General features: G+C 41.0%; 1 protein-coding gene across 2 annotated transcripts in view; it reads left to right on the top strand.

The window, feature by feature from the left end:
• The window catches only part of LOC139452952 (inositol polyphosphate-5-phosphatase A-like), a 157067-nt gene that overhangs the window by 133790 nt on the left and 5980 nt on the right, over nt 1-17297 (top strand). For both annotated transcript variants that reach the window (XM_071234574.1, XM_071234573.1), the window contains exons 8-16: nt 6478-6530; nt 7311-7374; nt 8351-8406; nt 10971-11055; nt 12113-12202; nt 13438-13515; nt 14285-14358; nt 15276-15387; nt 17114-17179. In XM_071234574.1, the coding sequence (XP_071090675.1) occupies nt 6478-6530; nt 7311-7374; nt 8351-8406; nt 10971-11055; nt 12113-12202; nt 13438-13515; nt 14285-14358; nt 15276-15387; nt 17114-17179 (678 nt within the window). The remainder of the gene's footprint in view (nt 1-6477; nt 6531-7310; nt 7375-8350; nt 8407-10970; nt 11056-12112; nt 12203-13437; nt 13516-14284; nt 14359-15275; nt 15388-17113; nt 17180-17297) is intronic.

Genomic DNA, 17297 nt, shown 5'->3' with positions numbered 1-17297 from the left:
CAGGCTTGTTTGTTGTTGGGATAGTAAATATCCTATATTAGGAATAACGCTATGTATTTAACTCACCAAGGCTCGCTAAATACAATGTTTATTCCTAATGCAGGATATTTACCATCCCCAAACACACTCGCGTGATAACCTCTATGTATTTAACTCCCCATGATGTACAACAATAGATACAAAGAATACAATGTTTAATGTTCATACAGGATCATTTGCCATCCCAAAACACACTCACGTGATAACCTCTATGTATGAAATACTGCTACACGTCAGTGGGGTGTAGAGAGTGCTGACTGACTGGACAAATCCTTTTAATTGAATAACTTGTGAATCGGTCTGATTCATTTTCTGAAAGGTAGCGTTGGCCAGAAGGTGGTGTATTTGCCAGTCAACAGAAAACCTAGCTTGAAAATAATAACTTCACAAACTGGCTATTTATTCATTAGGGGGAACGGCTGGCCCTGTCGTCTAAGGCGCCGCGATTCGCTGTGCAGAGTTGCGTCCCTTGGGCACGCCAGAAACATATGATTGTGGGTTCGAGTTCGCCCCGATTATGTTTCTAGGTTTGTCAGCACCATACCTGTGCTTGTGGGTTTCACCCAAGTGGTAAACGTCTGAGACCTGCATTACTTCGGTCTTTCCTCCAACATTAAGCTGACACGCCGCGATATAACTGGAATACTGTTAAAAGCGGCGTTAAACCAAACTCACTCACTAACTATTTATTCATTAACACAAATTATTTCACAGACAACAGAATGAAATTAGCAATTTCGTTCAGCACCATAACACAACACAACCCCGCCCATTCTATCATGAACAAACCAAGAAACAGAGGTCTGCAAGTGGGCGTGGCCTAATAGATTGTCGGCAATACCTTGGTAGATTCCCAATAACATTCGGGTAGACTCCGTGTAACCCCTCGTAGATTCTTAACACTACTCTGCCTAGTGCGAATTCCAACACCCTCATGTTGCTTAGACTGCTTGTTGTGTTAGGCGACTATAATGATCAGATGGTCAGGTGTGGTTAATTGGTTTATTGCATGTCTGTAATATGCCATGTCGGAATGCCAGCAATCTATAGCTATGCTATGCTTGTTGTGTGAGGCGACGATATCGATCAAATGGTCAGGTGTGGTGACTTAGTATAGTGCGTGTCATCATATCCAGACAGAATGAAACTTTGCTGATAATATCAATCACATACCTGGAATACAAAGGCTGGTCAAAAGGTTCTAAGTCTGGCTAACTCTCAACTATGGGCCATAGCAAAGTGAACTAGTCAATGTAGTACATTGTTTGAGTAGTTCATTGCAAGTGTATTTGGTCTGTTGAGGCCGTTTGTATATTTGGCAGCCTGTTGAACATGATAGGGGTCCAAATGGACACAGAAATGGAAAAGAACGAGTACCGAGCAGTCATCAGGTTTTGTACTAATTTTACTTTTGAAAAGTACTCCCTCAGAAATTCATGACCGCATGTCACGAGTGCATGGCAATGCCTCTGCTCAAGGTGCCTGTTGCATGCTGGGTACAGTAATGGTGTGTTGGCTAGTAACAAGTGTATGAGCCATGCTGACCCACACACTGCACAGTCGCAACAGTTTGTGTGCACTGAAAGTGGCCATATATTTTGTTAGTGTCTTTCAAGTGTTGACAAACGAATTTACGATCCTTTGGGTTTTTTATTTTCTCTCTACTTTGTTGCCAGCCATTGTTTAGACAGTTGGTAGGGAGTTAGGTCAATTGTCATGCTGTCATATACTTATTAATCACATGACATTTCAGGTTACAACATGAAAATAGATCATTTGGGAAACTGAAAAAAAATTACGGATACGCTTTAAATTATCAAGTTTATCTTAAGTGTTCTAAAACTTCAAGAGTTTAACATCCATTGTGTTTACATGTACCCAATTGTCAAGGCTAATTTATGGTTCCTCAAGACTAATTTTAGTAGCAGGACTCTGTTCCACAAAGGGTCCTTAGCCCTACAGTTATCTACTCATGAAGATCCGGGGTAGAATAGCTCTTCAGCAACCCATGCTTGCCGTAAAAGGCGACAATGCTTGTTGTAAGATGCAACTAATGGGATCGGGTGGTCAGGCTCGCTGACTTAGTTGATGCATGTCATCGTATCCCAATTGCGTGGATCAATGTTCATGATGGCAATCACTGGTTTGTCTGGTCCAGACTTGATTATTTACAGACCGCCGTCATGTAGCTGGAATATTGCTGAGTGCAGCATTAAACAACAAAACAACCAACTGACCCTACAGTTATCATACGTCTGTATTAAAGCATGGAAGATGCGAACGTCATAACACAAAGATTGCTGTGTGGAAGAGGCACCCTTTCTATACCCAGAACCAGTGTCAATAGTTTGGTGGCCATGGCAAGAGTAGCAACTACAAACAGTATTACATTTGTAATATTAGGGAAGAGAATTTATGGATGTCAACTTCTTTATGATGAGGAACACGTTTCGGGTAAATGCTTACTCCTTCATCATTCATTCAGCTGATGAAGGAGTAGTGCATACTCCAAAACATTGTGTTCCTCATAATAAAGAGGATAACATCCATAAATTTTCTACCTAATACATGGGTTTCAACAAAGTGGTAAACGTCTGAGACCTGCATCACTTCGGGCTTTCCTCCCACATTAAGCTGACACGCTGTGATATAACTGGAATAATGTTAAAAGCGGTGTTAAACCCAACTCACTCACTCACTCTACCTAATGTGTATCACTTCCAAATGCCATCCAAAAACTTGATATGTAATATTGTTAAGTGAAAGTTGATTCGCCAAGTGGGAAGAGTGTTTGCTCATCACCATGGAAACCTGGGTTTGATTCCAAACATGAGTACAATGTATGGCACCACTGTCATAATATGGCCAAAATTCTTCTAAAAGTGGCATTAAACCTTTCTCACTCACTCACTCATTAGATTAGAGACTTTAAAGATACATTTTCCATAAAATCGAATCTTCGCTCCCGCTACACGAAGACCTTGGGACATCCCATTACAGGTCATATCAGAACGACCTGTGAGCACTAAAATCTGATTTTAATGAGATTTGTTAAGTTAAATCTGTACAACTAATAGAAAATGTCTGCACTTGGCCTCATCTATTTTATCATACAACAATATTCGATTTCTTAACACTCTTTCTCATTTGTTCCTAAAGCTAATCAAATAACAAAGATGCAGCCATACTGTCTAGATCGATGGTGTATCAAAGGTTAATAATTGAAAACAAGACCAAAGAAGATATAGCTTTCATGATCATTAGTTCAATCAACCTTTTGTATCAGTGGAGGTTTGAACTTCCAATGCAATGCTTTCTTCATCATGCTCTTCAACAGATGAGGGAATCATGACCTTGCTTTTCAAAGTATAACTCCCTGTCTCAGTATTTCACATAAACAAGCGTACATGATGACATTCTCGGAAAATAGTTATTTCAAAGATGAGGTACCATACCATCAAGGGTTCTGTGATTGGCTTTGTTTGTCTTTATGTCATTGGCGACTTTTACTGTGGAATAAAGCATCAAGGGGATATGTTTCCAAAGAGTTATGATGCCGTTACTAAAATGTAGGACATCACTGTGTGGCCATCACGAAGGCAGCGTTAGAAATTGGCACTAGTCCTATAGTCCTTGCCAAACTGCCCAATAGTTAAGGTATCATAACTAGTAGAAATTTGCCATTTTTAAGGGTTTTGCTATATGTTATCTCTATAAGGACTAGTAGACTAAAAGTGTTAGTTTCTACCCCTGTGAAGGGCTGGTAGTATTTACATCTGGATCATGAAAGTGCATGGCATGATCAGTGAATGCACTTCTGTCACAGTAGATGCATGGCCCAGTCGTTTCAGGTGCTGCAGTGCAGAGTTGCATCTTTTGGTCGAAACCTATGATTGTGGGTTCGAATCCCGGTTTGCCCTGATTATTTTTCTAGGTTTGTCAGCACCATAACCGGGTTCGCCACTGGGTTTCACCAAAGTGGTAAACGTCTAAGACCTGCATCACTTCGGGCTTTCCTCCCACATTAAACTGACAAGCCCTGATATAACTGGAATACTGTTAAAAGCTGTCTTAAACCTGACTCACTCACTCATCCATGTTGCTCACAAGTAATGATTTGAACCCACTCATGTGGCTTTGAAATTACTATTGCTAGACAGAAGTCTCTACAAGATGTCCGTTTCCGGGTTTAAATTAATGCCACGCACAAGATGAAGAAACGTCACAAGTGTTTCATTTATCTTTTTCAATATTTTGTAGACATTGAATCAGTACAGAGTATATGATTATTTTCATGACAACTGAACTCGGTAGTATTTGAGAGAAAACAAGATCAAATTGTCAGGTTGGCTAAGTAAAGAATGGTTCTCTGACTCGTCAATGTGGTAATTTGAAAACTTTGAACTGTCATCCCATTTCACAGTGGTCATACAATCATCGCACAGGGTGACACTAGAGAGGCTAGCACAGGATGACACTAGAGGGGCTAGCACAGGTTGACACTAGAGGGGCTAGCATAGGATGACACTAGAGGGGCTAGCACAGGTTGACACTAGAGGGGCTAGCACAAGGTAACACTAGAGGGGCTCGCACAAGGTAACACTAGAGGGGCTAGCACAAGGTGACACTAGAGGGGCTAGCACAGGGTGACACTAGAGGGGCTAGCACAGGGTGACACTAGAGGGGCTAGCACAGGGTGACACTAGAGGGGCTAGCACAGGGTGACACTAGAGGGGCTAGCACAGGGTGACACTAGAGGGGCTAGCACAGGGTGACACTAGAGGGGCTAGCACAAGGTAACACTAGAGGGGCTAGCACAAGGTAACACTAGAGGGGCTAGCACAGGGTGACACTAGAGGGGCTAGCACAGTGTGACACTAGAGGGGCTAGCACAGGGTTACACTAGAGGGGCTAGCACAAGGTAACACTAGAGGGGCTAGCACAGGGTGACACTAGAGGGGCTACCACAGGGTGACACTAGAGGGGCTAGCACAGGGGGACACTAGAGGGGCTAGCACAGGGGTACACTAGAGGGGGCTAGCACAGGGTGACACTAGAGGGGCTAGCATAGGGTGACACTAGAGGGGCTAGCACAGGGTGACACTAGAGGGGCTAGCACAGGGTGACACTAGAGGGGCTAACACAGGATGACACTAGAGGGGCTAGCACAGGTTGACACCAGAGGGGCTAGCACAGGTTGACACTAGAGGGGCTAGCACAAGGTAACACTAGAGGGGCTAGCACAAGGTAACACTAGAGGGGCTAGCACAAGGTAACACTAGAGGGGCTAGCACAAGGTAACACTAGAGGGGCTAGCACAGGGTGACACTAGAGGGGCTAGCACAGGGTGACACTAGAGGGGCTAGCATAGGGTGACACTAGAGGGGCTAGCACAGGGTGACACTAGAGGACCTAGCAGTGTGACACTCAGTAAGTGAGTCTAGAATAGGTCTTCAGCAACCCATGCTTGTCGTAAAATAGGCGACTATGTTTGTCGTAAGAGGCAACTAATGGGATTGGGTGGTCAGGCTCGCTGACTTGGTTGATGCATGTCATCGTATCCCAATTGTGTAGGTTGATGCTCATGAAATCCATCACTGGATTGTCTGGTCCAGACTTGATTATTTACAGACCGCTGTCATGTAGCTGGAATATTGCTGAGTGTGGCGTTAAACAACAAACAAACAAACCAACAACAGGGTTGTCAGATAAATTGTCACTAGCTCGTTGGTTCGGCTAACTATTAAGGAACATCTACCATTGGAACCATACTGAACAATATCTTTTTAGAAATGAAGGTCAGAACAGATATCTGCAATTAAAGTACATAACACACTGCCTCTATAACAGGATTTTCCAGCCCCCTTTATGAGACTGGCCTTGGCTGCACTCCCAAACGTATGTGAAGTACCTACTGATGAATAAGCCTCAGAAAACTCTAGACCTCCACTTGACCTCCAACTTGACCTCCGTGAACTGACAGACACAGAACAGGCAATACTTATTGGGCCTCCACAGAAGCCCTGTGACGGTGCATGTGAAAATAATGAGGGTGTTTCCTCTTGTTGGTGTTTTTATATGTACGGGCATGACATTCATTCATTCATTCATTCATTCATTCATTCATTCATTCATTCATTCATTCATCGAGTGTTCTAGGTGTGAATTTATCAAGCTTATGACATTCACTCGTCACACCAAAGACCAGGGTTTTGATTCCCAAGATTGGTACAAGGCCACCGAAGACCTGGGTTCAATTCCCGACATCGGTACAAGGCCACCTAAGACCTGGGTTCAATTCCCGACATCAGTACAGTGTGAAGCCCATTTTGAATGTCCTCTGCCATGATATGGCTGAATATATACCTATTATGCCATTAAAAACCTCACCCGCTCACTATTATTCATTCTCAGTATTTCTTTCTTATTTATTTTCAGTTCAAATGGTCACGAAAAGGTTTCTTGAGAACAAGATGGAATCTGAATAACTGGTATGTTTCATGTGTTTGCTCTCGAGTTGAACCCAACCTTTCCTCCTCAGCAAACATTGATCATTTCCACGCTCCCCTAAAGGACATTGATTATACCAAGTTCAGCCAACCTTATTGGTCATTGAGACATTTCTTTTAATTCTATTAATCATCCTTTAGACACTATGGGGTGGGGTGGTTGTTTAGGGGTGGGGATTTCAAAGTCACATACTTTGGTAATTTACTTGATAAAATCTTAAGCTGAAGACCCCTTGAAATATTTTTATGGGTTGTTGTCTTCTACCTGTTCATTGTTGATACATTGTCAGTAGTTTTATGCAGCTTGGATTCTATATTCCCCAGGGAGCTGGGAATGATTGTTGAGTGCACACTGATCCAATGACCGGGGTAATAATATTAATAGTGAGCATACCCTTCTGTGGTGTGGATATATGCGGGATATAAATGGCATATTATTATCATTATTATTATCATCATCATCATCATCATCATCATCATCATCATCATTATTATTATTATTATTATTATTCTGTTCTTCCTTGTAAAATTTTTGGGTATGCGTCCCTATTGATCATTAGCCTGTGCCAATATGCTCTGAGTCATAATGCAGTATAACTCAAAACATGCAGGAAAACTTGTCATTTTCTCTTTAGTGAAACGTGTGAAGTGTTTCAAAGTTTTATGTTGTGCTCAAACTTTTATAGCCGTTTTCAGTAAAGGATCGTTTTTTGAAAATTGTTCCATTATCTGCTGAGTTGTAATAATGTCTTTCTTTTTCAGCATATTTGATCTTGTGAACATCCATTTATTCCACGATGCTTCAAATATCATCGCCATGCAGGCTGTAAGTATGCTGCACCCAGGCTCAACTCAATTGATTTCCTCTCGCCTCAAATCTGGATCATGCACGAGCAGATCTGAGCCACCAAAGAATCCTGATGAGGAGATCTTCTCCACAGCTTGGCCACTTTAATGCACCATGTTCAAAGTTGATGTCCAAATTTTTGTCAGACTCTTTGATTCAAGAAATGATATATTGATATCTGCTGCGTGTCGTGTTGTCAGATGTGACGCGGAAAGCTGTAATCTGTGCCAGAGTTGTCAGAATACTTGTGACCATTGATTGTCCCCCTGAAGACCTCGCTGAGGTCACTGTGACCTCACTAAAATGCTATTGCAGTATTGTTACGAGTATGTTGCATTGATTTGTTCTTAAGTGATTGAAATTGTCATCCATTGCTCACTGCTTGTTACATGTAGACCTGTTGTAACGGATTGCCGCGAGATTAGACGTTGATGTGATAAACGGCCAATCACATCCTTAGTCTGATAGAGTTTTTATGAGCAATCGTTGAAATAGACAACCAAGCATGCTATAAAGTTGAAATGAGAGTTGGCGTAATTTCATGTTATTTCATCTTGTTTGTTTTATTAGAATCAGTGGAATGTTTATGGATCAATGTATCTGTCAAGGCGCACAATCTGACAAAATTATTTCAATCATTTGATCGCTCGGTTTACCAGGGCTTTGAATTTACTGTTTCAGGTTTCATTTTCAACAATGTTTTCAGATGAATGCAACAGTATATTTTACATTTCATTGTCCTTGTTTGACATTTTAAGATTCCAGGCTGACTGACATTTAACAAATTTCACTTACATGCTGGTAGATCTGAAATTGGATATACAAGTCTTGCTCATCCAAATTATCATGCAGAAAGATGGGTTATTTTTTGTCAAGGGTTCTTGCTGTAAGAAAATAACCTAGAGTAGTACTTAATGGAAAAACAATCATGTGACTGAAGCTGTTATGATTTCAGAGCCCCTCAATATACAACGGAAACCGACAACAGGCACTGATGCACACATTGAAAAGGTACGGCTAACATACCATATTTCCTCAGTTAAACACCCAGGTGTATATTTCTTTCAGACACTCTCTACCCCTGGCGTTTAATTGCAAAGATAATAATATGGAAAATTCTGTGCATAAATTCTACCAGGCTTTTGAGGCCCGGTGTTTAATCGAGACCCAATCATTTATTCAAGACACAGGGTTTAATGGAAGAAATATGGTATTCAATTTATTGCTGCCATTCATTGAGACTTGCTGAGGAGTGGAGGTGTGTGAGGTGAAAGGGATCAAGATGATTGCACTGATACAGTGACGTGCATGTACTTGTGTGTGTATGGCTGTTTGTACCAGTCCGGTCATATCGTGCTAGCCCACTGAGAAACCATGCCACAGTTTAACAAGGATACCCCACTGAGACTCAGTATGCTGACTCCACTCTGAGTATACGGAGCCTAGCAGTATTTGTTTTGTCCCCTTAATGCTGAGTGCCAAGTTCCTGGTAATGCATGGCCAGGGGATCAAACCGCCAACCTTCCCCTATCCAGGCAAATGCTCTATCCACCAGTGTTCAAGCCATCTTACTGAGGCAAGAGAGTTAACTGACTTTAAAAGTCCAGTTTCCACCCTTGCCGAACTAGACTGGAATTCCACGGCTCGATCGTAGCGCCACCAGTGTCCCTTCTATGCCATGCCTCTCCTATGCACGGATTGGATTCCACCTCTCGTGTCACTTGCATTTGTTTCAAACAAAATGGCAGTGCCAAGGCAAGACGATCTGATCGACAATCAAGATCTATATTATGATAAAACGGGTCTTACATCGATAAGTGCATCAAATCATGTGAGTCCCTTGATTAAAAACTTGAAAAGATGAGAAAAATATCCGTTGACAACAAGTTGGAGGTGCACATGCTTTGCAAATCCTGCAATCGACCGAAATCTGCATAACAGTTTTGGTTCGCGATTTTGATTGGACTATGCATAGACTCGTTAGTCCAGCCAAAATGTAACTCCATAATACCAGCCTAGTTCGGCAAGGGTGGAAACTGGACTTTAATAGTCAGGTAACTCCCTTGCCTCGGGAAGATGTGTTCAAGCTGGCATTTGAAACTGCCAGTCCTAGTGGACTGGCAACTGTAAAATTTCACAGTCCTCCCTAATTTTTGTCAGTCCCAAATAAGAAAACGTATGTAAATTACCAGGTTTCAATTCTTTCAACATCATCTTCAATGCAATGACATCATCTCTGAAGTAACTCAATTAGATCTGCACATCATTCATTAAAGTTTTTTTCATAATATTTCGAGACAAAGTTGCTGCAAATACTGTAAATTGTGATCACTGGCCCCTAACCAAAAATGCGACTCAATATGAATGCAACACCCCCTCCTCTCAAGCATCAGTAGATTTATATCTAAAGAAAATGTCCTCTGTCAGGTTTACAGGAGAATCCTCACATTACTCCAACCTTACATTAATCCAATCACACACCAAATAGCACCGCTTATTAGCGCTGAGTAGAGTACTTCCGCGAAAACAATATGTGCGTGCTTGCTCGTGTCGGCCTTTGACGCAGTCGTAAAGAACAAAGGCACTGTGTTGCGTGGGTGGCGTCTGTGTGGACTTGCAGGTGTGATCAGTGATGGCATAAGTGAGTAGAACTCTTGTCTTGACCCCAGCAGTGACAATTCACAGGATGTAATTAGTGTTTGAATGACATTGTGTATATCTCAATAAACAGTGGTGTGGAATACATAGTTGCTTGTTTTCAGCGTTGTCTAAGTTGGTATTTCTGCTATCCAAAATGATATAAACATATTTATTTCCATAAAGTGGAGGGATTGGCAAACAATCAAATTTTGCTTATCTGAATGCCTCTCCCAAACATGATACATGTACAAATAGCAATGTATTGATAGTGACATGAGAAATAGCATACATTGTATTATTGGCTTTAAAGGTAAGTATTGTTCTGTAAGTGTTTAATTACTGGATTATCTTTCATAACTACAGTTACATTATTATTTACATTCAGCACAACAACATCGCAGTATCATATAGCAAAGCCATCATCTCAGACAAAATCACTAAATCGGCAAGAAAATAGAATAAAACTGTGCACCGATTTCAAAATTTCAAGATTTGTTACTGTCGTTACATTTGAATTACCATTTAGAATTGAATTTAAAAGTGAGCCTTTTACGAAATAATACATGTTTTGCCTTACTGTACTGTTTATAAAAAATGTCTTATTGTTGATAAAAATGCGATGTTTAATAGTGCGAGCAAAGATCACTCGCATTTGTTGCATTTAATTCACGCTCGCATTAATTTCAAGATTTACAGTATATAATAACCTCGAAGCAAAGGGAAATGTTATTTCCTTGCACTAAAAATAGACAAGGGAAAACCCTGATGGTAACAGCAGACAAGCTGACTTCGAAAAATATACTTATATGCTTATCATTGATGTTTTGTCCAACAACAAAGATTTTTCAGGTACTTTATTTGCCGGTCCACAGGGACATGATTTACCAGTCAGGGGCATGACTGCTCTGTTCCAATAAGAATGTGGTTGTTTCCAGGTTTGAAGGGGACAAGTATGACAAGGTGCCCATGTTACTATTCGGGGACTTCAACTTCCGTCTCGACACAAACCTTCTGATAAAGGTGAGCTGATAGTCAAGGCTGACAGATGTTTATATATGCCTGAAATACCACTGTATGAAGTATTTTAGTCTGCTGTAAGGACGCCATTGGCTTGTGTCTGTATTTAAACTTTTTGTAAGACAGATGTTATCAAAAATCTGATTGTATAGTCGGAGTAATACATAGAGTACGAGTGATTGTCCTTTATTGGGATATAAAGGTATGGTTGGAAGAACGCGCTTCTCTGTCCATGCAAAGTCTTGGTGTGAATGGGGCGGTCGGGTAGCCTAGTGGTTAAAGCATTCGCTCGTCACGCCGAAGACCCGGGTTCGATTCCCGACTTGGGTACAATGTGTGAAGCCCATTTCTGGTGACCCCCGCCGTGATATTGCTGGAATATTGCTAAAAACGGCTTAAAACCATACTCACTCACTCACTTGGTGTGAATCCTATGGAGGTTAGCAGTTAAACATGTGATGTCAGATGCAACTGAATATTTGATGCACAGACATTTTAACATTCGCAACAATTATATGTTCCAAATGATTTCAAGGACATCTGAGACTCCATAAAGTCCTGATATCATTACTGCAATGGCCATTGCATCCAGCAATGGAAGAGACACTTTAAAATCTTTTCACTAAGAAAAGATCCGGGTAGAGAATAGGTCTTCAGCAACCCATGCTTGTCTTGAGAGACGACTATGCTTGTCGTAAGGGTTGACTAAGTGAATCATGTGGACAGGCTCGCTGACTTGGTTGATGCATGCCATCCTATCCCAACTGCATGGATCGATGCTCATGATGTCAATTACTGGATTGTCTGGTCTAGACTTGATTATTTACAGTCTGCTGTCATATAGCTGGAATATTGCTGAGTGTGGCATTAAACAACAAACAAAGACCCAAACTGTTCCAGATATTCCTAATTGCCTCACACTGGACTCCCAAGGGGACACAACCCAATGTACAGATACCATCCTTTAGATTTCACCCTGTCGTGATCCTAAATTGGTCTGGCCATGCGAACTTAAACAACAAACAAACATATTGTGTTCACTGATGGTGTCTCTGTGTAGGCCCTGACAGCCAAAACAACGTCCGAACAGACATTGGGCAAGAAGGACCAGATCAGTAAAATCGTCTACACCGAGGAGGGCAACGAAAAGGTGATGATGATGATGATGATGATGATGATGATTATGATGATGATGATGATACAGTAGCATTTTTCCTGATCATTCACACACTTTAATCTTGAACTCAGCATTTTCAACTTGGAAATAATCAGAGTGTTTGTCCAGCATTGTGAGACTTTGTAACATTTGTTCGTCAGATTGTATGGTACTTCATACACAGATAATTATTACATTTTTCACCGTGTGTGAAGCAGACTCCAAATGTCCCTCACTTGCGGGCCCCTTCAGATAAGCCGCAAATTTGCATAAAATACACGAAATAAATCACAACAACTCAATTAACCTTGAGATGCTTGTGTACACACACAGAGTGACAGTTTCAAATTACAACCACACTATGCGTGATTGCGAAATTACCCAATGTAGCCTTTTCAGCCAGCACAACCAACTATATTTACACATCATTATTAATTTTACTGATCCAACGCAGGTATCACGTTTTCATTAGCTCTGCTGCTGGGCGTTGCACAAAATGGCTTCCTCTTCTTGTTGTGACTGAGACAGGTATCGCTGTTGTGAGTTTGTGCCACGTATTGCACACGTTGGGCAGCACAGAGATACAAATCATAACCTACCTGAACAGAATTTTGAGAACAATTATTTTCAAGAAATGTCTTCTCACTGGCTTTAAAATACCCAATACTCTGTATCCAAGACCCCAAGAAAACTATCAAATAATTAATTTGAATGATAACTTGAGTAATTTAGTAACTAGTCAATGATTTAGAACATTATCTGAAGCCCTGAGTTGATGTAAAACTAGGAATACACTGACCCCAACCGTTATGTCGTGTTGATGAACAAAAACTGCCATTTAGAAAGTGGTCAAATGTAACAAATGTTATATTTGGGATAACACTTTCTTAGTACAGTACAGATTCTAGTATTTTTTTTGGTTCATTCTCATCTGGGATTCAAACCCACACCGCCTCACTTTCGGCCATGAGAGCTGTGCCAATTTACACTTGTCAGAGGGGTACACAAAGTATGTGATCTAGACTACCAGTTGTCGGACTGTCATTTTATGTGGAAGCCTCGGTGGGTTAGATCGCTGGCTTTGCGTGCTGGCTATTAAGTATCTCACTCTGACAGTGTTAGCTCGAATTCCGGACGGGACTGAACCCCCCAAAAGTACTAGAATCTGTACTTTACAAAGAAAGTGTTATCCCAGATGTAACATTTGTGACATTGTGTTGATGTTTCAGGTCGTGCTGACTGTGGAGGCCAAGGGATTTGACTACCACGACAAGCATGAAGATCTGTTCTTCAACACCATCAAGTGGGTAGGTGCCTCTCTGTCAGCCCAGGAACATTACAAGTTATAGGCTGGGAACTGGAACTTAGACATACAAGAGTTGAGATGGAGGGCACTACTTGTTTGTATCCAACAGGCTGCCATTGTTTTTTTTTAGGGAATTTTGTGTTTGCTGACAGACTCAGTGATAACGTAACTTAAAGAGTGAAGAGAGAAATAATTGTGACATGGTGACTATCAGATACCTAGTAGGGGTGAAACGATACAGCAAGGTCACATTACGATACATATCATGATTCATAGGTCACATTAAGATACATATAATGATACGTCAAAATGCATGGAAACTTCTTTCTATAGCTATTTCAGAGCCGGTTTAAAAGGAAAACCTAGCTGTAGTCACATGTTCATAGATCCTCCTATGCATGTTGTATGTACCGCTATTTGACGTAATAAGCCCCCAGGGCGCTCCAAAAATTAGAAATATGGGGCTCTTACTAGAATATTATCTTGGTGAAAAAAACAGTTGAAAGAAATTTCGTGGTTTATGCTGACAGCCTGTTTATGTACGGCAGAGAGCGTATTATGCGCGAATAAATAAGTCTTGTGTACATTGATCAAGCGGAAGGGTTGCTAATTGGGATCGTTCATTAGCCAATATTTTAGCAAATATTGCCATGGGCGCTTATTAGAGCGGGGCGCTTATTATGTCGAATGCGGTATTGTTGATTTGAGAAAGAAATGATTATGTTTACGTTCTCCTGTTTATATCAAGCTCTGTGTTGTGTGTTGCTCAGTTGAAGCAGTATGACACCGAGATGGCGCCATTCAAAGAGAGGTTGTCTGAATATGAAATCAGCTTCCCTCCAAGGTAAGTAAGTCCCCTATATCAGGCCTTGATAAAGTAATCATTATCCCCCACCCAACAAAGTTGGTGGGGGATATAGAAACGGGCTCCGTCCGTCCGTCCATATGTCCGTCCGTCACGTTTCGTTTCCGGAGCATAACTTAGAAACTGTTCAATATTTTTTCATCAAACTTTGCAGGTCTGTCAAGTACATGCTGAACTGGTGCCTTTTGCTGTTTAGAAATTTTAGAAATTTTTAGTTTTTACGTTTCCATGGCAACAAGATGGACTTAGGTTCTGTGAGGGTAGGGTTCGTTTCTGGAGCATAACTCATAAACCGTTCAATATTTTTTCATCAAACTTTGCAGGTTTGTCAGGTACATGCTGAACTGGTGCCTTTTGCTATTTAGAAATTTTCGAAATTTTTATTTTTTACGTTTCCATGGCAACAAGATGGACTTAGGTTCCAAACTCTTCTTTTTCTTACAATTTCCATGACAAGTTCCACCTCGGTTAAAAAAGGTTAGGGTTTGTTTAGATTTAATTATGTCATAAATTCTGCAACAGGGGGCGGGGGATATAGCCACATTAGTGGCAAACTCTTGTTAGAATTTAACCCCCACCTGCTCACTACCACCCATCCTCACATCATTTTGGCATCCCATGAATCTACAGATGAAGGATATTGCTGGTGTGGTTCTTTTTTTCCATTGCTTGATTCAATCCACCAAATGTGTAGTCCTACATAAACTCACTACCAAACATTCATGCTGCCTTTGAAAACAGGTTGTTTAAAAAAGAAAAAGGTATTCATTACAAAATTATAATATTATTCTAAAATAAAATAAATATAAAGCTGTTTTGATACAATGAACAGTACCGATTCTGGGATAGTGATCCAACAGACCCTGTTCAGCTGTTTCTTGTCTTTGTTTGGTCAGCTACCCTTTCAGCGAGGATGTGAACGATGGGACGTCGTACATGAAGACGCGCTGCCCCTCCTGGTGTGACCGGATACTCATTTCTCACAGTGCCAAAGATGTCATCTTCCAGGTGAGCTACAGTACTGAGAGTGTTTGGAAATATGTACTGTTTTGTTGTGACACAGGATATGTACAAAAGATTTACGCCAGGCCACTGTTATTATTTTCCTTGTTTTTTTTATTGTAATACTAAATTGGATGGATGGAGGCAAGAGAAATTAAATTCCAGATCAATGACAAAAACGTTTCTATTACAGATTTATTTGGCCATCTTCATTGGCTGGAGTAGAAAAAACACAACCTTGAAAATATTAATTTTTCCTGACTTATGTGGTAACTTCCGTACTTTCTGACCGCCTCCGTGGTCTAGTGGTAGAGCATCCGCCCGGAGAGCGGAAGGTCCAGGGTTCGATCCCGGGCCGCGTCATACCAAGAGACGTTAAAAGATGGTACTTGTTGTTATCCTATCTGGCGCTCGGCATTAAGGGGCTAAAACAAGGACTGGTCGGCTCGCAGTCAGTATACTGTGTCTGAGTGGGGTATTCATGTTAAACTGCGGCATGGTATCTCAGTGAGCTAGCACTATAAATCGGCATCCCTAGTACAAGCAGCCACACACACACACACGTACATGCACGTCGCTATATAAGTGCAATCATCTAGGACGCGACGTTAAACCCAATCTCACCTCACCTCACCTCAACTCACCTCACCTCCGTACTTTCTTGTGTGCAGTGCTCACACTGCTTCCACAAAAAGGAGGCTGTGTGAAGGAGGGTACATATAACACAGACGTACCATGAGCTCTGATGTGTTTTCCCCAACACAGAGACACTACAGCCGGAAATATCAAATACTGAATCTGTAAAAGTGTGAAAGTTTTTAATCTATTTTAATTAATTTTATTCAAATATCATTCAATGTAGTTTACATTACTTGTGTTGAAATCGTGTCCAAACTGATTGTGACAACTAACCGTTATTTACAGCAACCATGATCAGATTCCCGCTATTGATGCCTTGAAAGGAACAAAGAAATAAGAAATACTATTAAAATTGTAATGTGTACAATATTTGAATAACCAGAAATACAATTGGAATGTAAAGCAGAACGTTTTATCGCTATATTCACATTTTCTGTTCGTTCATCTAAACCAATAACACTCAGTTTTTTACTGTGCACAATGCACGAAATAGCATCTTTCCCAAAACTTGTACCCACAATGGGACTGCACATTATACACAAGTGTGCACTCATGAGTTCTCCCTTTTATGATGATTACTGAAGTTAGGACTCGTGGTCAGAATGGGTCTTCACACCCCTTGCTTTACATAAAAGGTGATTATGATTGTTGTAAGAAGCGACTTACGGGATCGGGTGGTCAGGCTCGCTGACTTGGTTGATGCATGTCATCATATCCAAAGTGCATGGATTGATGCTTATGAAATCAATCACTGGATTGTCTGGTCCAGACTCAATTATTTACAGACCGGGGTCATATAGCTGGAATATTGCTGAGTGCAGCGTTAAACAACAAAACAAACAAACAAACAAACAAACCATGTTTAGACCCAAACTGTCCCAGATATTCCTAACTGCCTCACATTGGAGACCAAGGGGACACAACTCTCTGTACCGAGACCATCCTTCAGCTCACCCTGTCATGATCCTTGGTCTGCCAGCATGATGATCCCCAACACACTGGTAGCATGTCTGTGACCCATGTGACAAGCTGTGAAGTGTTAATCCCAGATCCTTTACCTTTACTGGGCTTAATTGATCTTGTTTGTTTTCAGGATGAAAAGTTTCACCGGCCCGAGTACAGCTTAATAGGAAAGGAAGTTTGTATGGGCGACCACAAGGTTGGTGACATGCAATAGAATGTATATAATAATTGTATTTATTTTATTTTCAGTTTTATCAACTTATCAACTTACTCATGTGTGTATATTTACACCAGGAGCAAATTTGCCTCATGTC

The sequence above is a fragment of the Haliotis cracherodii genome, unplaced genomic scaffold (assembly GCF_022045235.1).
Source record: "Haliotis cracherodii isolate W230 unplaced genomic scaffold, xgHalCrac1.p SCAF_9, whole genome shotgun sequence".
In the NCBI taxonomy this organism is placed as follows: Eukaryota; Metazoa; Mollusca; class Gastropoda; order Lepetellida; family Haliotidae; genus Haliotis; species Haliotis cracherodii.
The sequence above is the reverse complement of the archived record's forward strand: the minus strand, read 5'-3'. Positions and strand labels throughout refer to the sequence as shown.